Here is a 22,154-nt window from a genome sequence, read left to right as displayed (position 1 = left end):
GCGTTTGACACTTTGAGTCACCCCGCCGTGCAAAACTGCCCTAAACCCTAAGAGGGGTGATCGTCACATGACCTCATATATCGATATTGGTGCCTGAGGGAACAAGGGGAAACTATTGGAGAGCATGTCTGGGCAAATTTACGTGAATTCAAGAGAAAGATAAAGAACATTGCATATCCCTATGCGTTGAAAAACAACGTGGCTTCAACTCCCCCTTGGCTCTTATCCATGATGATAATGTATTGGGATACCACTATACCCCAGTATAACTGCTCCGTACTGATCTCCGCAACACGAAGTATACGGGGTACTGGTCAACTCAATGGTGATAAAATAAGGTATAGAAGACGTATCTAACAACGTATCTAATAGTATATGACGCTAATAATGACTGGTGACTAAAGACTATGCTATGAGGAGCTTCCCGCTCATTCGTCACAGAGACAAGGCCTTGCCATCTTGCGCAAAGAGCCAGATCTATCGTGAAATCACCACTTTGAAGACTTAAGCGCCCATTGGACGGCATTTTGTACATCATCAGCAACCACTGTGGGCTTCCATGCAGGGTCACCTCCACTGTAGACACCAGTCCGGACCAGAATAGACTCCCAGCTGCTGCCAAAGCCACTGCGATACGAGTTTGCGCCCCGAATATCCGATTCTGGGTTGTCTCCAACCATAAAAACTCGCTGCAATGGTGGAAGGTCCGTGCCAAACACCCTTGACCGGTTTCGGAGCAGCTGTCTCTCGGCAAATTCATAGGTTCCCTGGTATGGTTTTCCAATCACTGTTTTCTTTAACTCAATGCCCTTACTGGAGCCACCCGTGGTTGCAGCCCAGACGCCCTCCAGAGCTTCTCGGAATCCGCCCTGACCAAGACGAGGCAAATGATAGGCTGCCGCCCACCAGAGATCTGGGTTAGAGAAGTATAGATGGGGCTGTCCATCCTGCTGGTAGCCGTGATTGGGTAGATCAGTTCGACCATTCTTGTCCGACAGAGTCCCAAAATGACCCTGTGATGAGAGCAAAAGATCCATAATAACTTGTGTGTCTAGTGCCCAGTCACGAGGGTCATTGAACACAAAGATAGCGTCAACCTTGAGACCCTTGGCCGAGCTGGTAGGGTCTATAGGCTTAGGGAGTGGCCGAGCGAACGTCTTATAGTAATCGGAGAAATTCTTTGAGAAGGGCCAGATGGAGGGATTGGCCATAAGGATATCGCCCGGCGTTATAACGTTTTTGAAACCATACTGTTCCGCCACTCGTCGACAATTATCACCATCGCCTCCCGCTACCAAAACACATTTGTTCTCAAGCGCGCTCGCCTCGTCGGGGCCTTTCACCAGCTCTGCAAAAGGCGAATGACTTTGAACAATATCTGTCGGGTCCAGTGGCACATTCAACTTTTCGCTTATTTCCGCAACGCGTTCTGTTTCGTGTTTTCCGCCGCCGTTGGTGAGCAAGATGAATGGAATGCCTTGCTTCTTAAGGAGAGATAATGAGTCAGCCGCACCAGGAATAGGTTTCGAAGATCTTAGGAGGACACCGTCAATACTACAATATAGATATTAGATCGGAGAGGTAATAGGTTGGCCATGCGCATACATCAGAATCACTCACTCAAAGGCAAAGGCGAAATTTGGGACTCGAGACGCGCTGGCGGTTTGAATAGCTCGACGACCAGCATTGTATTGACCGGGCACACGCCGCAGTAAATTTAAAGACCGTAGCATCATTCGAAATGTGTCTGTGATGCTGGTTTAGAGTGGTAAGTTGGGAAAGAGGGAGAATTAAGAGGAAAGGATTTGTGCCAGGGAGAGAAAGAGGACGAGGGGGTGATATCATCCCCGAGGAACGACTTCCGCCCCACACTTTTCTCCGATTCGCCCGACTAAACAATCTTGCTCTTTCATGCAACTCATCTACTTGCCTGTATCGAACAGATCACGATAATGATCCAACATGCCCGTCCAAATTGATCCCTAAGGGTCTTTCCAGATACATACCCGCAGAGAATCTGTCTCTCTACCTTGTATCCATCATTTTCTGGACTCCCCACTTCCTCTCTTACTCACCATGAAAGTGCAGCCGGCATCGCCCAGCATGAGCAATGGAAAAACGCCTCAGCTCCCAGTGGAGGTACTTCTCTTCGTTGCTCAATTTCTATATTCGAGTGATAGGGAACAGAAGGATCCGTACCTCCTTCGTCAGAAGGATATGTACAGCTTTTGTCTTGTTGGTCGTGCATGGTACTCCGCTGGCATTGAGTTGCTGTATCGCAGCCCTCAACTTGCACGAGGAAACAAATTCAGTCAATTTCTTGCTACAGTCACCCCTCAAAGCGGTGCCAGGAAGCAAAAGGTCGACCTCGGTTCTTTAGTCAGGGAGCTTCTGCTGCATGGCCTGGTTCATCACAGCTCTCCCAGCCAAACATCACGATTACTCAAGGCGACTAGCTCGAATCTGCTAAAATTCAAGGCACCCAGGGTATCTTTTGCGTGAGTCTGCCGTGTCTCCTATCTCTTTTGTAAAGACGGAACTGAACATTTGATTAGCATCAACAGCCTTGCAGCGCTTTCTAGGTGTCAAAATCTCCGGTTTCTAGACCTGAGCTTGGTGATGGGAAGCTCAATGAGCTTCCCAAAACTCAAAAAGGCCGTTAGTGGCATTTCTAGTCTTGAATATCTCAGTCTCCCTACTTCCATGGAGTTAACACATACCGACGAGACTGTGCAGTGGCCGTCTTCATTGACCGAAATGGAAATCGGAGGCCGTATCGACGAAGCACTGATGTGGTCATTTTGCTGGCCGCCCCGTCTTGAAACTTTGACGATTGATCACTGTATCCTGGCAGAAGGGTTTGACACTATAGGGACTGTCCTGAGTAACAAACAACTCCGTCAAGGTCTTAGAAGACTTATCATTGGTCAGAATAATGAGAGCATATGGGATTCCGAACGGCAAAGTTTAGGAGGGTACTATCTCCTCATAATGGAGAATCTTTTTTACATGAAGATACCCGCACACATTGCTGCATACCTTTTTGGCTTTGTGGGAGTTTACCCACGACCTATTTCGGGTGTTCGTGCCATGGAGATCACCTCAGCACGGCATGGCCAGGACTTGGATTTGATGGACGATCGTTTTCCATATGAAATTTCTGAGGGATTACAGTCGCATTTCGTCAATATATGGAGTCTCGTGGTGTCACCGTCTGTAGGAGGTCTATTGAAAGAGCGTCAGCACGATATTGATGACGAAATTTGGCTTCATCTCCCCGACGACGACCTCAATTCAACAAGTTGCAGCCTTCATGGCATCGACCTTGTTGACTTTGAATTAAAGCATGTGCTCGGGCTCAGTGTTGGTGGCAGGGACAATTGATGCATTAGAGACCTTCCCGGTGAATGGTCTCCGGTACGGAGTTAGCATTTCTACTGAATGATACCCTTGCAGCATTTCATAGCTTGCAAAGATGATGATGGCCGTGATGACGCAAATGTTAGTTTACCTGCGCTGATTGCGATTCGGAAACAATGTTCGTAACGAATATCATTAAATTCGAACACTCTCTTTCTCATTTCCCAAATCTTAAACATGATTAGTAGCCCTGGAGATATCCATTGGGGTAATTGTATCATTTAACAGGTCGCCGCAACAATTTACTAAGTATCAGACACACTATACGTATTTTGCCAAGGTTACTAGTGCAGAGGCGTGTCCGTATAGTAGTGCTCGTACAAGGCTTAGGGGTGGGCAATTTTGATACCAGGAGGGTATACCAGGAAGGATAAAAAAAAATCAAATAATCATTTTGATGCACATCATCGGTCTATGTAGGCACCCAAACAGAGAAAAACAAAAGAAACGAAGGAAGAATCGGCTCGACAACAGACAAAACAAGTCCTCCAAGCTTTTAAAGTGGCCATCATGGGACTCATAACTAGGAAAACATCGCCCTGGAAGCTTAAGAAACAGCAGCACGGACTGGAAATGGACAGGAACATCGGGGTGGAGGGATGGAAGAAGAATGCGGAACACTCCTCGTGTCTACTACAATTTGATATCGATAGGAAGAAAAGAGAAAGGGAAATAGTTTAAAAGGAAAAACATTAAGTGACAGATGCAAGCACCGCAGCAGCAACGCCCTCCTCTTCCGCCCGGACAGTGATCTTGGTTGTGATACCGCTCTTGGTAGAGAAAGCCATTTTGACGAGAGAAGCCACGCGGCCTCCGGAGACGGTCTTGCCGAAGAGCTTCAAGGTATGCGTGCTGTTGTTGAGGGCAACATCGGTTCCCTCGAGGGGTTGAAGAGACAGGGCAGAAATTAGTTGCTCCGTAGCGTCTACAAGGTTGTTAGTATGATGATTCATCGAATGCAACACTTGGAAAGTCAAATACATACCGACGATGCTCTTCATGTTGCTCAATTGCAAGGTCTCACTCTCCTCCTCACCATTAGCACCAGTCTGTTCCCAGACGTGGTCGAAGCTACCAGCGAACGTAGGGATAACGTAGTCGCTGCCAGAGAGCTCGAGGTCTTCCACCTGGTACTCGTCATCATAGCCTTCGTCTTCAGGCTCTCCAGTGGTAGGATCAATCTCCTTGCTGGTGAACTTGAGGTTATTAGTGAAGGAGGTGACCGGCACGCTGTGCTCGCCACCCAGTTTCTTGAAAGCGACGTAGACTACACCAGGCTCGTTTGGTGAAAGCTTGGGGGCGGGGATGATGAAATCGTCCTCCAGAATATCCTCCTCTTCCGGTGTCGCAATCACAGTCACGTTCTCGAGAACAGTATCGGGAAGGGTGTTTTTGATATCATATTGCACAACGACGTTCTCCTTGAAAATGTGCTTGACAGCGGTAACAACATACTCAGTCTCGCTCTCAGAAAGCTCGACAGGACCAGAGGACTTGAGCAAGGCACCGTATTCCTTGATATCCGGGTGCTGCATGAGCTGCTCGGCGTACTTCTGGGTGGCAGCCGCTGTGTTTGCCTCGGCAGCACCGTTCGCCTTGCTCTTGGTAGGGCCGGTTGACGGCGCCTTGAGGGTGGGCGTGGCAGAGGTGAGCTTCTTGGTCCGCTCTTCGGCCAAAGCCTGCTCTTGGCTGACGACGGGAACAGAGGAAACATCAAAGGCGGCAGCAAAGGTCTGCTTGTCATTCGAAGTCACGTACATGACAAGCTGGTGCTCAAAGGTAGAAAGGGAATACATGGAGTCTGGAAAATTTGTTAGTGAAAAGTTTGAGACTAGGGAGTGTGTTCATCTTCTTACCATTCTTGATAAACGGACCAGCCATGGCATCATCCGCTCCCATCAAGCGCAGGTTGAGGGCTGCGCGATCGCGAACCTCATCATCGGTATCGTCGAGGCAACGAGTGAGAAGGACTTGAACACTCGACTTGACCTCAGGGTCAGTCTGGCCAACACCAAACTTTGCCAGGGCAGTGACGGCAGCAGCTCGCACAATAGCGTTCTCAAGCACGACACGGTTATAGATATAGCGGATATACTTGGTGGGGTGTGAGGTTTTGGGTCCCTCGACACCAAGCAAGTGCAGAACGCGGACAGACAGCTTGGTGAACTCGCAGTCCTCGATAAACTCGCAAAGGTGAGCAAGGGCCTCTTCCTTGCTCTCGGGGACGAACTTGATCAGGTCGAACATGCTCTCCACAACGGTGCGCTTGAATTCGTAGCCACCCTCGTCGCGCAAGATACCACTCAAGAAAACAAGCATACCCGCCTGCTTGCTGGGGAACTTGAGACACAATGTGCGGATGGCCTCGACAATGGTAATCTTGAACTCATCGGTGATATCTGCCATGAAGCCTGAGATTTGCTTCATCAAGCGATCGACACTAGCCTCGTTACCAGTCTTGAGCAAGGTTGTAATGGCGAATGTGGCGATAGAACGGTTGGAATTGGAGATGAGTGACTCAATATCGGGGTTGCAAACATTGACGACGTGCGGCTTGAAAGTAGCGAAGTTGTGCAAGATGCGAATGGCGGCGAACTTCGTGATGGAGCGCGGGGAAGACAGGAAAAGCTGAAGAACGTGAACAGCCTGGGAGGCCTCGGCGTCGGTAACATCCCGCAGATCGCAGATAGCCTTTGCGGCTTCGAAGTTGACCATCTCATGCTTGTGACGGAGCCAGCCATCCAACATCTGCATCATAGGCTTCCGCAGACCAGGATCCTCCTCTGCCAGCTTGGCAGCCAGACGCACCAGTAGAACCAGAGCAGCAGGACTCTTGACCACACCTGCGGCACCATATTGCTGGACCATCTTCACCAGTGCCATGCGATCGTGCGAGCGCATTTGATACAGCAGACCAATTGCATGGTATTGGGTCATGAAGTTTGACTGGGAAATGGCGTGGGCCTGAGAACCAGACGAGAATCCTAGGAAACCAGTCGACTGCTTTGAAGAGGAAGCAGCTTCTTGGGTCTCACTCTGCCATCTTCGGACGACATCACGGGCAATAGGCAGGAGGTGGTACGATGAAACGAGGGCGGCAGAGGAAACCGAGGGGGTCTTGTCGACAATGGCGGTCTTGATCAGTCGCTCAATGCCCTGGACGGTAGAGCCATCGATAATACGGCACAGAGCCCGAATAGCATTGGCCCGGTAAAGAACATCGCTGCCCACGGCAGTATCCTTCATGATGATACTGGTAGACATGATGACATCCTCCGCAGTGCCTGCAAGCTCCTTCAAAATCAGATAGACCATCTGTCGCAGCGAGGGATCCTTGTTCTGGAACAGCTTTGAGATGCCGAAGAAAAGGGTGGTGGCTTCGTTCGTTGGGAATTGCTCCCCAGTGAAGAGGAGGACCGCGATCTTGGTCAATAGCGTACGGCATGTTCGCGGAGAGATGGGGGAAGAGTTGAACAGTCGAGCTAGACGAATTGACCGATGTTAGTACATGGGGAGGAAGTGTGGTGCAGTTGTGAATCGGAGCGCCAGGGGGTGGAGGGGAGGTCGTTGCTTGTTTTCATACCATCTTGGAATACGGAGGTCCGATCAAGTCTGATCATGACCTGATCCGCATCTTCATCTTTTTTCATATAGCTCATCTTGCCCAGGTGCTGGGATTGCACCAGCGGATTGTGTTCGCGATCTCCTTAGGTTCGGGTGGATTCAATTGGAGTGTGGAGTGAGGACACAGTAACAGTAGACGGGGCGGTGTAGGCCAACTACTGCATGCGCATAGTCAACCCCAAGAAATGAGGGCGAGAAATACGAGGAGAAAAGGGGTGTGGAGAAGAGGTGGTGATGAATCTCGACCTCGAACTCCAACTGTTTATGGAGTTAAGTGAAGGTGGCCTTCCGTGTGTTTGGCAGCCACTTGTGGCGCCTCCCGTCAAACACTGCAAACAGGTGGCATCATGCATTGCCATACCTTGCTCCGCTCTACCTCGTTCTCTATTTCCCCCCAGTCTTCCACATTCATTATTCTTGAGAGTTTCTCAATACGGTATACTGTCAGGTCTGATTCAATATGCAGGTTGAAGTAAACCCCAACGAGGACACTGAATGGTATAGTCGCCAACACCTGCATGAAAGCATGCATTCCCCGCCTGTGGGCTAGCCATATATATATACACGAACATGGCTCTGACTTGATCTCTCTGAATTATTCAGGAACGATATTCTTCGCCAGCATGGAATCATTCCAGAGAAGCCCAAAGACCCGGAACCCTTGATTCAAGAGGCTCTTCTTGAAGCTACACGCAAAGCACACGAGAACCGCCTGGAGGATAAGGATATTGATGAGTTGGACGCTTTAGAGGATGAGGAAGACGAGGACTTTCTTCAACAATATCGGTATGACACATCTCCCCTTGGCAGAATAGTCTCATACCCGAAACTTCTTGGTAGAGCCAAAACTTTGCTTGTAGGAGCTAAGCTAACTTGTTTACCGTATAGTCAAAAACGCCTCGCAGAACTCTCCACACTCCAACAGACCAGTCTTTTCAACCAGGTCTACCCTCTTCAGAAAGTTGACTATGCCCGGGAGGTAACTGATGCTTCCAACAACGCCTTCGTTCTAGTCAACCTTACATCCCAAGGCGCCAATGTTGAATCTCGAGTATTAACAGAATTGTGGCGGCAAATGGCAGCCAAATTCGGTGACATCAAGTTCTGTGAGATTCGCGCGGACATGTGTATTGAGGGATACCCAGAGAAAAACACTCCCACTATTCTTGTCTACAAGGATACCGAGATCAAGAGACAGTTGATTACCCTTAGAGAACTCAATGGTCCTCGCACTAAAGTCGAGGATCTGGAGAAACTGCTCATTGATCTCGGTGCACTGAAGGAGAGTGACGTTCGTCTGAAGAAGCGATCTGACTCAATGGATGATTACCGCAAGACAGGCGATGACGAACTCAACGTTGAAGACTATGATGACGACTGGGATTAATATCTCTCTAAGTCTCAACGTAACACGACCAAGATATTTCATGACTGCGATGCTTTGTATATTATGCAATTGGTCCGGTAAATGACCTCATATTGGAGATTGGAAGGAAGACGGTTCTAAAAGGAACATCATCAAAATACAAGAAATAGTCTCAAAATCATACTCGAATTCTACTTGTATTCAAATTTTGAGGGGCATATTATTATGCAGTCATTCTTCGTGCATTACCAATCCAGCAAGAGACTTTGAACCTCCACAAATAGTAATTTGTGGCAATATACCACCTAATCCGGTGCTAGTAGTTGCCTTCATACTGTTAGCACTAAACGTAGCTCACGTATCCAATCTCGAAGGCTGAAGCAATCGATGGATCAACTGACCACGACAAAACTGAAGAAAAAAAAATCCCTCAAAGAGAGATGTATGGCATAAAGATCGACTCAGAAATTATGACAGTCAATAAATCATTTGAATCCCTAGATATACCAACTAAAAATTTAGATAGACCCTTCGCTAACACGCTAAATCCCATATTTCAGCGCCAAACCGCAAGACTCCCAACCAAAAAAGTAACCCAAGCCATAATTATCATCCCGTTCCTCCTGGAAGTACATAGTCAATCGCCATATATACTTCTCTAGAGTAATTCATCTCTATCTTCCGCACTCTGCTCAATAGCCAGACGGACCTGCCCCTCTTTAAAAGCAGGACCCTGTCCATCACACTGAGCCAGACCCTTAAGTCTCTCTGTAACCATACCAACGTCCACTTGGCCAAGTTTAAAAAGTTCATGATTCTGAATGAAATCCCATGTCGCACCGGGGCCGAGAAGCTTTTCACCAGTACTTTGACATACCGTGACACGATGTTGCAATGGACTTTGAGGACTAATCGGCTTCGACCCTGGGTGAGTAGCCCACGATGAGCCCTCGGGAATAAGATGAGAATAGAAGTCTGTGGGCGTGTATTTCATAGGACCTGTAACGGCAGGTTCAGACTCCTGCTTTGCCTGACCACCACTACTGCCATTTAGAGGATGTGATGTAGCCCGAAGAATCTCGTTCTCAGTTGCGTATTTGGCAAGCTCGCGCTTTAAACGCTCATTATCAGCTTGCAGAGATGTAGATGATTCTTCGAGGCTGGTGACTTTGTCCTCTAGGTCTTTCACGTGGCGCTCCTTGCGTTCGCGAAATGCACGTTGACTATATGTTAAACATGGTCAGCAGAATGTAATTAAAGAATAACCATCACTTCACAAAGGGAAAATCTAGGTGTATGTTTTAGAAGTATATCGCCAGGGAAATGACGTACGCCGCTCGGTTTTGCGCTTTACGCTTTGTTTGCGCTGGCGTCATCGACTCCTTTTCCTCGCTACTGCTTCGACCCAGAGTTGGATCGGCATATGGGTTTTCATCTCCATCAAGAGATGATGGGTCTAGCTTGGCATTTGTGTGAGGGTCATTGCTCGAAACAGAGGTTTTGGTAAAAGAGTCTGGCGGGGAATGTGGTGGCGGGACAAAGGATGAAGAACCATCGAGTCGCACAGAGGGATCAAAGCCGGGAAAGTATTGGTTGTAGGTATTCTAGAGAGCTTTCGTTAGGGATCTGATATATATCAAAATATTTTGACGTGCGTCTCATACCAGAGAGAAAGGATCGCGCAGCGCATCGTTCGAAGGTGGCTGTGACTGCGATTGTTGGTCGGGGGTTGGCAGCCCATAAAGTGAATAGGGTTGGGATTGATGACCGGGATAATTGGAATAGTCCATCGCGACACTCTCCTTATTTACAAGCAGGATTTCGGTAAACAGTCAAGGTGGTGGGTGAATGAGGGAGGGGAGAAAGAAGTCTGGATGGACCCTGGAAGGTTTCGGCGTGGGTTTTACCCCAAGAGATCTGACCGATTGTCCCGCATCCGCTGCTCGGCGGATTGATACATAGTTGGTACTACGGATCGAATCCACGATTGAATATAGTTACATGGTATTACGTGAGAACGAATGCGAATAAGATGATTATTCTGTTCGACTGCTAAAAATATACAAACTATTGAAGATACGTGTAATATTATTTGTCACCAATTGCTTGTCTCATTGACAGACTTGACGGTTTCCCCCCTCCTTGGAAGATTTGGGTCTAGCCCCTGCAGAGAGTTGGCGAACTACGAACTCGATGATCTCACCGCAACTTTTTTAAAAGAAAGAGTGAGGTATCCACCAACTACGACTACTTGAGTGAAACCGTGTTGGGATAAGGAAGGCATTTGGCATTAGACTGTGTCAGAATAATAGCTAACTATTTTTATCAAAACCTGGTCGGGACTGCAGGATTTCGTGAGGATACCCAGGGTTGCGATGCCAGGTCTCGTCAGAGCCACTAGCCATTTCAGGGATTTGGGGAGACAAAACAAATTGGACATGTCGGTGCTGTAGTAATAGCAGTAAAAGTGTAGGGCTAGAGGACAGAACAAGAAAAAAAAACAAGACAATGCAATCGACGCAAACCACCCCGGAAGCGACCCTATCCACGTCCATCGCCAAGTACCAAACGAAACCTGATCATTTCCGAGCGGAGATATCCAAAGACCGAATCTGAAATGAATCCTTCGTACAAAGAACCCAGAACAGGAAATCCGAAAAGTCTGTGAATACCTCTCCCCGGAGAAGCCATTCCGTACACCCACTTCGAACACTCGACCGGGGTTACCGGCCGTCACCTCGTCCCCATGCGGCGTCGATATGCATAAAAAGCAATGAGAATAACAAAATTAGAACCAGACAGGGGTGTAACAAGCGAAACAAGGAGATGAATAAAGAGTGACAGGGAGATGATGGGATGACGCATCCGAGTATGTGCGTTCCCAGGATGTCCAGTGTCAGCAATCGAAAGGATCAGACAAAATAATGATCTTTTCCAATTCGATACTGTCATTCGCATCTCCTTCCGTCTTCCCTTCTAAACGTTTGCGAGAATTATTGAATGGAAGCAAGCTCCCGAGTCACAAACAGGAAAGGCGAAGACATCAGAATAGCCATCATGTCAAACACGTTCCGAGAGTCAATTAATCGGTTGCCCCGATAAAGTCGGGTACAAAGAATCCGAACAAGAAGTAAAAAAGCCGGTTGCCGAAATTGAAAGGAGCTCGACGCGGGGGATTCGCCAAGAGAAAACGAAACACTTGAACCCGCGATTTGAACAGGTGAGCACACGAACAATGGCAAATCGAAACGGTTGAAGTCGAAATTTGATCGAAATAGGGTTGAAGGGCTGTGGGAGATTTGCAGAATGAATGGAGATCCAAGGAGAAAAAAGAAATCCGAGAAGGCGAGTGCAATGTTGCGTCCACGGCGAAAGACGATGGAAAGTCCCGGGTTTTCTTAGGTTGAGGGTGAGAAGACACTGCAGGAGAAAATACTCTCGCTGCATTTCTTCACACTATTAGTACCACTGAGCCCCTGTACCATCGTCCCGCTTCGAACGGCCACCAGAAGGTCCATAACCTAGAGCAGCACCTTTCGAGGCAGAACGCAGCCTAACGCCGAAGACTATGCGATTAGTCAGATTCAGAACTGTAGGGTCCTCCACGCCAGCGTCACAAAAAAAACAGCCAAACGCAAAGGTTAAAAAAAGGGGTTCCCTACTCGGAACCAGGTTTCAAAGTACTCACATCCTGTCACTTCCTCCCACGGCACGGTTGGTGTCCGGAGTGTTGTCGAGAGCGCCACGATCAATAACCTTACGGCGTTGACCTGAGATAGCACCAGGCTTGGAAGCGCCAACGGGGCCCATGGCAGCGTTAGCGGCAGCCTGACGGCGCTGTTGCTCGTCGTCCTTGTCCTTCTTCGTAGCATCCACAATCATAGCGGCGTTCTTCTGGTACTTGTAGACAGTCCAGTCGAAGACGTAGTCGTACTGGAAGGATTCGCGGACAAAAAGATCACGGAAGATCTTACGGAGGTAAGAGTAGTCGGGTTTGTCGTCAAAGCGAAGCGAGCGGGTGTAATTCAGGTAGATGGCGAACTCATTGGGGAAGCCTCGGCAGAGAACCTCGGTGGGGGTAGTCATCTTCTTCTCCATGATGCGGTCGTACTTCTGCTTCTTAGTAGCAGCCTTCAGACCTTGCCAGGGGAGAGAGCCACGGCAGAAGTAAAGCATGACATAGCCCAGGGACTCCATGTCGTCACGGCGGGATTGCTCAACACCAAGATGGGTGTTGATACTGGCGTAACGGGCAGTACCAGTGAGGTTCTTGTTCTCACGGTAGGGGATGTGGAAGTGAGTCTTAGGATCACGGTACTTCTTGGCCAGACCAAAATCAATCACGTTGACCTGGTTACCGCGCTTGCCGATACCCATGAGGAAGTTGTCGGGCTTGATATCACGGTGAATGAACGACTTGGCGTGAATGTACTCGATACGGGAGATGAGTTGATCGGCGAGCAGGAGAACTGTCTTGAGAGAGAACTTGCGGTTGCAGAAATTGAACAGATCCTCCAAACTGGGACCCAGAAGATCGATCACCATAGCATTATAGTCGCATTCGGTACCGAACCAGCGGACGAAGGGAATGCCGACACCACCGGCAAGTGACTTGTACACACGGGCTTCATACTCGAGCTGCGGGTGCTTGGCCTTAACACTCTCGAGCTTGATAGCGATCTCCTCACCAGAGATGATGTTTGTTCCTGTAGATTCGTTAGCTTTTTTTTTTTTGAAACAGGCCAAGATAACACTGATTGAAATAATCATACCGAGATAGATATCACCGAAACTACCGCTACCAATCTTACGGCCAATGCGGTACTTGTTACCGACGCGTAGATCCTGTGAATGATGTCAGTATATCCCGGTGTTTTGCGCTGGTTGTGATTCTGGATTCGTCGCGATCAAATTCTAGCCCAAGTTTTCCGAATGAACATCGATGTGGGGTAGAAACAAATCGGTGACGAGGGAAAAAATTCGAAAAATTCGATCGGTGGTACTGACCATGGTCGTCATATTGCTTGATTAGGGTGGCACAGCAAGTAGCCGTGCTGAACTGGTGATAATCGTTAGTGGGATATTAAATAATAGTCGGCGGTGAAGTAAGAGGTGCAAGTGAGGGAGCGCCCAACGAAGAGAAAGTAAAAGAAAAAGGGAGGGATGAAGGCAGGCAAGGGAGAGTTGGTGGTGAATGCCCAAGCCCGATTGAAGAGGGGGTGTGACGAGTCGAGCCTCAGGCCAGTTGCAGAGGCTGGGCACAGCGCTTGCAAGATATTGGCCACCACGGCTGAGCAAGAAGGCAACATGCAAAAGACCAGAAAGATGTATTGCAAGTAAAGTAGGAGAATGGGGAGACGCGGTAACAGGGGAGTGTAGAGAGCAAATAGCAAATATATACGTTCGAAAGGTCACTTACCTGATGGGCGAAGGCGGGTCAAATAAGAGATGGTCCAATGCCGACCGTACTATCGTACAAGGCCGATCAAGGCGAAAGGGAGATTTAGAGAGAAGAATCAAAAGAGATCCGAAAAGGGCACCAGGAAGCAAGAGCAACACTGGAAAATGAGAAGGAAATATCAAGGACAAAGCCTTGATGACGGCTGTGGAATGAGGGTTGGGAGGAAAGAGAAAGGGGAGTTCGGAGGGGGCAGGTTTGTCGGTGAGAAGCGTGTAATTTTTATTAGGCGAAGGGGGGTGGACAAGCTGAAAATACGATACGACCGGGCTGGAATGGCTATTCAATTGCAGGGCGTGAGCGGTGTGGCGTTTCGTGGAGTATCTGTATGGTATTGTATTGGGCTGCTATGTATAGTATTTTGTAGGAGTACGGTTATAGTTTATTACTGCTGTAGTTTATTGAATATATAATTATGTTTATTAATATATGAATAAGACTTTAAAGTATTGTATATTCTGGTATCATCATGAGCTTTGTATATACAGGTGGTTCCATGAAGTTCATATTTGTTACTATGAAACTACCCCGATCATTTGACAGTTGGGAGACATTCTGGGCGCGGCCATTATCGGAGTCCGCCTCAGCTGACCCTCCAGATCCCAAGTATAGAAATCCTAATATGATGAATTATATTCCTGGTAATCACGAAAAAAGAAATAAAAAGGCATTAGTAAATCAAGATACGCATAGATTAAGACGACTTAATTATTCCGGTTCATCAACTGGAATTATAATCAGCGTACAGGTAAGGATACAGTCCGATATCAAAATCATGCGGGATTTTCAAGACCCGGAAATGTCTCATGTTTGGCCCGAGCGAAAACTAGTTAGGTGATAACTACGTCCCCATCCCTGCAGTACTGTGTACTATGTTTGCCCAGTTCAAGCCTCGGTTGCCTCACCTTTGTACTAGGACTATTTAATCGAGTCGTAGAGCGCATGGCAAACAAAGAACCTCACTTATGGCAAGCCCAACAGTGCCCAAGCCTTGTTGGCAATTTTTTACGACAAAAGAAATAGAAAGACGTGGTTCTTCATTGATCAAGGATGGTGATGGCGCACTATAATAGAGGAATAGAGAAAATAAATAAACAACCACAGACGATAAAGACAACAAACACTTCGTGTAAAATGATGCTAGTGGTACAGCCAGAGTCCAATGAACATCGGGAAACCGGGGTATAAAAAAAGGAAACAAGGGATGTGGCGAGAAACCGTCAACAGTGACCCAGAAAGAAACCAAAAAAGAGAGCATAAATAATGTAAAGAACAACAAAACGAAGGGAATCCCGTCCCTCGGTGTCCATGAAAGAGAAAAAGAAACACGAACGATGGGGGGAGAGCTAGGCAAGGAGGGAGAGGGAGAAACAAAACAATCATCATACGAAAACAAGCCATGCTGCGAAAAAATCCACATCAGAACAAACGAAGGGACAGTAAACACAAAGAATTACATGTGCGAAGGCGCTCAGAAAGTGCAGATTGACATATCTCAGGGCACATGGTCGTAGAAATTTGGTAGGAAGAGCAACACGGATATCGTGGGCATTCTAGATCACATTGGAAGATTGGGAGGGGCCGTTAGTGGCATTCATCGGGTTACCCTTACCCACACGCTCTTCCTCGTCCAATCTCCGTCTCCATTCCGCGAGACTGTCGCTCATTAGAGCAGGGCCATCGCTGTTATCCTTAGTCGGAGTGCGTTCCAAGTCCAGTTGGCTGCTTAGGCGATAGTTGCGGTTGGTGCTTTCCCAATGGCTTCGAAGGGCCTCCAGCTCGTTGGCGAGAGAATCCAAGGCCATGGAGCCACGGTTGTCGGGGAAAGAGGTAGATTCTTGTGAGACGTTGCTATCGGCTCGTGCTCGACCACCGACGGTGTTACTAGATGCGTTGCTGTGACTGCGTGAGATCCCGTTAGGACCCTGACCATGCTGAGATTGACGGCGGTAATGGCCCACCGATGTCTCGACTTGTTCCAACAACATGTTCACCTTCTTTTCCGCATCGGAAGCGCGTCCCTCCAGTAGAGTGTTCTCGTGCTTCAGCTGTTCCAATTCATTGCGGCTGCGCTCAGCAGCAGACATGAGCTCTTGTTTGAGACGCTCATGCTCGCTACGCGAGTTCTCCTTTTCGGCCTCGGCCGAAACAAGCTGTGTTTTGAGCTGGGATATTTGCTCCTCCAAGGTTTCGAGAGAGGATGATGTGTTGTGCTCAAGATCCGAGATGGACTGTTGCAGGCGAGAGCGCTCAACTTCCCACTCAGCCGGGATCTCGGCCTGGCTGTTAGTCTTCTGCGTGGTTTCTAGATCAGATTGCAGCTTGGCGTTTTGTGTCTTATAACGGCTCAATTCATCCTTCATGCGTTTGAGCATCTTTTCGGTGCCCTTCACATAATGAACAGCGGACTGGTAGTCATTCTCGAGCTGTTCCAGCTTCTCCCGGAATGCCTTGTCTGCTTCCTGCTCTCGAGTCTCAAAGCTAGACTTCATCTCCTCGTGGGCCTTCATACTAGCGGACAACTGTTGCTCGAGCTCCTTGAGTCGACCCTGCTCTGGGGTTCCAAAGCGGGAGCCAGGAGAATCGAGACGAGGAGACCGCCGACTATCGGGATTGATACCACGTTCGCCTAGGAGGTCCTTCAGAGCGGCATGTTGAACAGTCAAGGCACCGGTCTCTCGCTGTTGAGACTCTAGTTGGGTCTTCAGGTCACGGCTTTCTGCAGTCGCTGCTTGGCTCTCCTTCATAGCGGTTTGAAGCTGACGGCGGAGTTGCAGGCCTTCTCGGCTAGCCTGCTCTTGATAAGCCTCCAGTCCGGCAATCCGCTCCTCAGCGCGACGCAGCTTGTCCGCGGCAGCATCAGCAGCCGCCTGGTTTGCCTTTGCAATGGTTGAAGACCTTTCAATCTGTGCCTCAAGGGCGGCAACTCGTTGGTCAGCCCGAGATCGGATGGAAGCCTCAAGATCTGTCGAGGATGCACGTTCAAGGCCAGACACAAACGCCAGCTTATGGGTTTCGGCTTCCTTGGCATGACTTTCAGCCAATTCCTCCGCATCGCGAAGACGGCGTTTAACATTCTCGAGCTCGGTGGTGCGTTCTTCGTATTCAGATCGAAGTTGCAGAAGCTTCTTTTCCAAGCCCTCGCGGCGCTCCTTCTCATCCGCTAGGTGTTTTTCAACAATTGCAGTCTTGGCAGCAGACGCAGCGACTGCTTCTCGCAGACCATGGAAATTAGTTCCGAAGTCCTTCAAACGTCCAGAGTGATCTTCAACCTGGGTCTCAAGTTCTTCCTTGTCCAGCGTGACCTGCCGCAAAGTAGCCTCTGCTTCAGATCGGAGCAAAGCTTCTTCTCGGGCAGTAGCTTCGGCACGGTGGAGCTCAGCACGAAGATTCTCTGCCTCCAGGGCATTGTTCGACATTTCAAGCTCAGCCAAGCGCTTCCGCGTGGCTTCATTGGTATCCTCTGCCAGGTCTTTGGCTTGTTTTTCTTGGGAGAGCTCAGTTGTGAGGACATCCAACTTGGCCTTGAGTTCTGCTTGCGATGCCAGCGCGAGTGCAAGACGGCGACCCATATCGGTGGGACGCTCATCTTCGCCATCGCGAGAAACATCGGGCTGGGGCGTACCACGCTGGCTGCCACCATGGGCTGCAAGTCTGGCTCGGGAGTAAGCTGCCTCATTAACGGCCACATCACGCTGGTGTTCGACTTCAGCAATGCGTTTCGAGGCAATGGCAGCTTGACGATCCACGGTCGCTTGCATTTTGGCTAACTCTGCACGCATTGCGAGGAAAGCCTCGACAAGAGGGCGGTCTTCATCATTCAGGGAGTCCCTACTCCGTTCATCCAGCGCAGGGCTGCTTGAAGCATTCGGGACGTAACCGGCCTTCTTTGCCAATGCCAACTCAGAAGCATACCACGCAAGGCGGGCCTTGTGTGATTCAATTTCCTTAATCAGAGCTTCTTGGTGAGGTGTCAGCCTTGGTGACCGAGGTTCGTCACCAAGGCTTCGGGAGTTGCGATAGCTTCGAGATTCGATCGAACCATCAATGCTAGCCTGGCGTCCGAGAACCGACTCCTCACCGCTATCCATGGAGCCCCGCTGGCGTTGCGAACGCAATGAGCGTTGACGTGCCGGGGCAATCAGAGGAGCGGCTTCACCGGCCTCCATTGCCTTGGCATTGATCTTTTGTTGCTGCTGAGTCGGGGTGCGTTGACCAGACGAGCCTGAGCCATCTGGGTGATCCTTCGCGACAGGCGACTCCGCACCTCGATCGGCGTTTGCCACTCGAATGTCGACAGTAGGTGTATAGCCTCGTTCATTCTTGGTGGGAGTCTTGCTGCGTGGTCCGGATTGAGGGCCGTTAGGCCGGGGCCCTGGGGATGGTGCTTGTCCAGGGGGTGGAGGGCCAGATGGTGCTTGGGCGATGGAGGCTCGAGGCAGCCGAGAACCAGGCCCCAGGTTGGGGTTAGAGCCCATCTCTCCGGGTCTGCCATTTGCAGCCTGGACCAGGCTTTCTCGCGAGGGCGTCGGTCCACGACGGGCTCCTTGTTCGGGTGTTGCATTGTGAGCCTCGCGAGATGTGCGGCCCGATGGAGGGCCTTGCTTCTCCACGCTGACCTTCCTAGTCCCAGATGCTGCACCCCGGTCGGATGTCTGAGAGTCGTTGGGGTACCGAATCTTCGATGTATCGAGAACATATGCCATGCTGAGCTCTGCAGCATCCCTGGGGGCTGAGCTAGGCTCACCAGCCATCACGATAATCTGTTTACCAAACGCAGTCATGCTGTGACCGGATCGCGGGGACGGAGCAGGACCCATATTCTGGAAAGAGTACCAGCGACGTGTAGAAATCCGGAAGGCAGACAAATCACCAAGGTCAACGCCTTCATCAGTACGGCCTCCAAATACATACATCACATCATTGACCAAAGCCGATGCATGGCCCTCTCTAGGGGTCGGGATGAAACCAACACAGTCCATCTCTGTCCAGGTGTTGGCGCGGGGGTCAAAGGTCCAAACATCATTGAACCACTTCACTCCGTTCGTACCGCCAAATAGATATAGCTTGTCATTGTAGCTGACGATTGTGTGGTTCGTTCGAGCAGGGGGTATTTGACCCTCCGGGGGACCGCCTTCGTGGCTGTTCTGTATAAGAACTTCCCACTTGTTTGCTGGGTTTTGCAATTGATTCAAATCAAATGCAATCAGATCATTGAAGAAGAAGCCTTCAACTTGTCCACCGAAGACGTAGAGTTTAGAGCCAAGAATGTTCAATGTGTGTCCATAACGGCCTGAAGGGCGAGTGCCGGGGGGGATGGCACGAGACCATTGGCGAGAAGCTGGGGGCGAGAATTAGAATATTGAGCAAGGAATGGTTGAAGAGTCGCAGCAGCAACATACATGTGTTCAGAAGATAGAGAGTATCATCTAGAGCATCGGTTTCGTTGATTTTGGTATCACCACCGAAAACAATGAAAGCATTTCCGACGAGTAAGCTGGCATGACCAACTCGCGGACCAGGACCCTCTGAGACCGTCGCAACCTGGAAACATGACAGGCTACCGCCACTGCTTTCGATCATCCACAGGTCACCTTTGACGGTCGAGCCATCAATCAAGCCACCCATCATGTATATATCACCCTCCTTGGAAGCAACCGCATTGATAGCTGCACCATACCGCGGGAAAGGATTCGTTTGAGGCGAGGAAAAGTTCATGCGACGCTGCGACCAAGGGTAAAGAGACGAGTTCGGGCTCTGCGGAGGTACACCATTGGGGGCTTGCGGTGGTCGCTGGACCTGAATTATCACCAGGGTCAGGGATTTGCGATTTCTTGCAGCATTGTTTGCCGCCCATTGATATCCTTTGGGGACTTACCTGTGATTCGGATTCGGCACGTTGTCTCAATCGAGCATTATCCGGACTAGTCGGACTCATAGCCGAATTCAGAGAGTTGTTATAACTGCTGCTTGGAGTTGGAGTCTGCGCAAATGCATTTCCCTCGACTTTGGAACCGTTAGACAGGGGCGGCGGCGGTGTTCCGGATGATGGGGCACCCTCGGAGGTGTGGACATTTCTCGTCGCTGGAGGGAGAGCGGTCCCCTGTTGGTTTTTCTTGGATTTAAACAAAAAGGCCATCGTTAATGTATCGTAATGGGTCGTTCACGGCGCAAGTGGGAGAATCCGCGCCCACAGGTCGGGAGTGGGTATGCGCCGGATTGCAATCTCTGGTTCCCCTCCAGCACTAATATCAAAGAACCGAAAAAAAAAGAAGAAAGAATCTAAGGATTGTAAAGAATCCCTGAGGTTGGGTTGTGAGGGAGGATAAGAGGTTGGCTGGTTTAGATTTGGGGTTGGGAGAGGACGGGAGAGTTGTGGAAAGGGAGGTGTGTTTTCAGATGTGGAGTCTGAACCAGGAACCACAGGAACGAGAGTGTATCCATCCACCACTGTTCGTCCGAGATGGCAGGAAAAAAAATCGAGGGAAATTAAAGAAGGTCAAATGAGTTGTTCAATGGCCAGGAAAAGGGAAAAAAAAAGGTGAGAAGGGAATTGTGGAAGGGACACAAAAAAAAAAAAGTGGAAGGGCTGAACGACGACCTTTGACGTGGTGAAAACAAGGTGAACCACACAATCACCAGCCTCTTGGAAGTTGAAAGGGGTGAAGAATTTGAAAAGACGAAGAGTGTCAATTTGCCGCTTTCTACACTAGTCACGGCCGCGCGGGTGGATGGGGCTAAACACTGGCATGGCATGGCATGGCATACTCAGGGGCAGGGTCCATCCCGATATCCAAACGGTCTTGTTAATTACTATGTATAGTTGATGGTAATGAGCATTCCCTCCGGCCTTCAATTCTTCAATTTCACATCACGTTATATTCTACGCATTACACTTCCTATCTCTCTCTCTCTCTCTCCCTCTCTCTCTCTCTCTCTCTCTCTCTCTTCATAGAATATTTTTATGCCCTCGCTCGTTTCTCCAGCCATTGTTCGGATGTTTTTCCCCAGTCACACTTTTCAACGGAATGTTGTCATAAGGAATGGCAACACTACCAATCTAAGAAAAGCTTACCCAGCCTAGCAACATATTTCGTCTCGCTAGTGTTTCCCTGTATTTTCTATCTTGCATACTCCTCCTCAACCACTTGAAATGAAGTAAAGTCAAAAAAAAAAAGATATTTCTAGCCCGTTGGCAATGAATATAAACATCTATAGCTGGAACGAACAGATGAAAGAGGGTCCAAATAAATGAAAAGGTACATATGTACGGAGTACATACGTATGTATGTACAGTAGGGGTATGAGTCTCCACGCGGGATTCACGGACCTTTTGATACATAACTACTATGTATGTAGTACTCGGTAAACAGTTCATACAAGTGAGCAGGATATCATTTGCATGTTTCTGATTTGAGCCACTCTAACTTGGAGCCATATGACAGATTTCAATCAAGAATTCAATCTATAATTTTGTGGAATATCTATAGCCACTGACAGGATCATCATACACACCGAGATCTTTGACATTGCAAGCAATACATACATACATAGTACATACCAAAGTACATACATAGAAAAAGGGGGTAAATTCCATGACTACATTGAGTACCTAGAGGTATCGACCGGTTGGATTGTAACTTGCAGTTCTCGAAGAAAAATAGATGTTTGGAATTATATTAGAATGATTGCTAAGATAGAAAAATAAAATAAAAGAAAGAGTGACATCGCGAAACCCCAGGGCATGTCCATAGTTGTCAATGACTGCCGTGCACTATAATTAACTAAGTCCGGTCCGCGGGGCTGCATTTCTCGACCACTTGTGAAGCCCGAAATGCCCAATGGCCTGCACGCACCACTTCCACACGGCGATCCACACCCCACAACGTGCAAAAGAACCTACACAGATCGACTTGTCCACAATTCTAGGCACCGTGGCTGCTGGTGCTGGTGCTACTGCTGCGGTGTGGTCCCAGGGGCGTCCTTGTGGCACAATTTGCGGTGCCCACCCAGAGGCAGATTCTGCTCAAAAAAAAGAAAAGGGGCCCATCAAGGTTCCTACCTATCAGCGGAAGTTAAGACGGGTGAAGATCGCTGTTGGTCACTGGTCACTGGCCAATGGTCACAAGGGTCCTGAGCGTTTCCACCCTTTCTCTCTCTGTTTCTCGGTTAGATAGGTTTGGTGCCCAGTTCCAGCCGGAAATTCAGATCGAAGAGCCAAGGAAAGGGATGCTATTTCCACCCCTTCCCGTTCCTCCGGTGTTTCCATGATGACATCTTGGTACA

At 49.1% G+C, this 22,154-nt stretch overlaps 8 protein-coding genes across 8 annotated transcripts; 3 read left to right on the top strand and 5 right to left on the bottom strand.

Moving 5' to 3' along the window:
- Positions 1-488: 488 nt before the first annotated feature.
- N7469_004511 (putative HAD superfamily hydrolase) lies at positions 489-1,733 on the bottom strand (the record flags this gene model as incomplete). The annotated part of the gene is made up of 2 exons (XM_056643431.1): positions 489-1,554; positions 1,621-1,733. 2 exons carry the CDS (start codon positions 1,731-1,733, stop codon positions 489-491), a joined length of 1,179 nt encoding a protein of 392 aa, XP_056502843.1.
- A 343-nt stretch (positions 1,734-2,076) lies between these two features.
- N7469_004510 (F-box domain protein) lies at positions 2,077-3,384 on the top strand (the record flags this gene model as incomplete). The annotated part of the gene is made up of 2 exons (XM_056643430.1): positions 2,077-2,498; positions 2,556-3,384. 2 exons carry the CDS (start codon positions 2,077-2,079, stop codon positions 3,382-3,384), a joined length of 1,251 nt encoding a protein of 416 aa, XP_056502842.1.
- A 728-nt stretch (positions 3,385-4,112) lies between these two features.
- N7469_004509 (coatomer subunit gamma) lies at positions 4,113-7,079 on the bottom strand (the record flags this gene model as incomplete). Its single annotated transcript, XM_056643429.1, has 4 exons — positions 4,113-4,345; positions 4,406-5,221; positions 5,277-6,902; positions 7,004-7,079. 4 exons carry the CDS (start codon positions 7,077-7,079, stop codon positions 4,113-4,115), a joined length of 2,751 nt encoding a protein of 916 aa, XP_056502841.1.
- A 410-nt stretch (positions 7,080-7,489) lies between these two features.
- N7469_004508 (phosducin family protein) lies at positions 7,490-8,431 on the top strand (the record flags this gene model as incomplete). Its single annotated transcript, XM_056643428.1, has 3 exons — positions 7,490-7,542; positions 7,648-7,830; positions 7,933-8,431. The coding sequence occupies exons 1-3, from the start codon at positions 7,505-7,507 to the stop codon at positions 8,429-8,431; spliced, it is 720 nt and encodes a 239-aa protein (XP_056502840.1). The 5' UTR covers positions 7,490-7,504.
- Positions 8,432-9,068: 637 nt separating this feature from the next.
- rsmA (putative bZIP transcription factor (Fcr3)) lies at positions 9,069-10,200 on the bottom strand (the record flags this gene model as incomplete). The annotated part of the gene is made up of 3 exons (XM_056643427.1): positions 9,069-9,633; positions 9,743-10,014; positions 10,075-10,200. 3 exons carry the CDS (start codon positions 10,198-10,200, stop codon positions 9,069-9,071), a joined length of 963 nt encoding a protein of 320 aa, XP_056502839.1.
- Positions 10,201-11,555: 1,355 nt separating this feature from the next.
- Positions 11,556-13,429, bottom strand: N7469_004506 (casein kinase 1 family protein; the record flags this gene model as incomplete). The annotated part of the gene is made up of 4 exons (XM_056643426.1): positions 11,556-11,976; positions 12,099-13,116; positions 13,183-13,255; positions 13,418-13,429. The coding sequence occupies 4 exons, from the start codon at positions 13,427-13,429 to the stop codon at positions 11,964-11,966; spliced, it is 1,116 nt and encodes a 371-aa protein (XP_056502838.1). The 3' UTR covers positions 11,556-11,963.
- Positions 13,430-15,421: 1,992 nt separating this feature from the next.
- N7469_004505 (putative cell polarity protein (Tea1)) lies at positions 15,422-20,007 on the bottom strand (the record flags this gene model as incomplete). Its single annotated transcript, XM_056643425.1, has 3 exons — positions 15,422-19,209; positions 19,271-19,667; positions 19,747-20,007. 3 exons carry the CDS (start codon positions 20,005-20,007, stop codon positions 15,422-15,424), a joined length of 4,446 nt encoding a protein of 1,481 aa, XP_056502837.1.
- Positions 20,008-21,709: 1,702 nt separating this feature from the next.
- N7469_004504 (uncharacterized protein) lies at positions 21,710-22,045 on the top strand (the record flags this gene model as incomplete). The annotated part of the gene is made up of 1 exon (XM_056643424.1): positions 21,710-22,045. The coding sequence occupies one exon, from the start codon at positions 21,710-21,712 to the stop codon at positions 22,043-22,045; it is 336 nt and encodes a 111-aa protein (XP_056502836.1).
- Between the last annotated feature and the right edge of the window lie 109 nt (positions 22,046-22,154).

Source organism: Penicillium citrinum, assembly GCF_028827155.1.
Source record: "Penicillium citrinum strain IBT 23319 chromosome Unknown utg000003l:1.0-4596430.0:1.0-4598250.0, whole genome shotgun sequence".
NCBI classification, from domain to species: domain Eukaryota; kingdom Fungi; phylum Ascomycota; class Eurotiomycetes; order Eurotiales; family Aspergillaceae; genus Penicillium; species Penicillium citrinum.
Note: the sequence above shows the minus strand (reverse complement) of the source record. Positions and strands in the feature narration are given on the sequence as shown.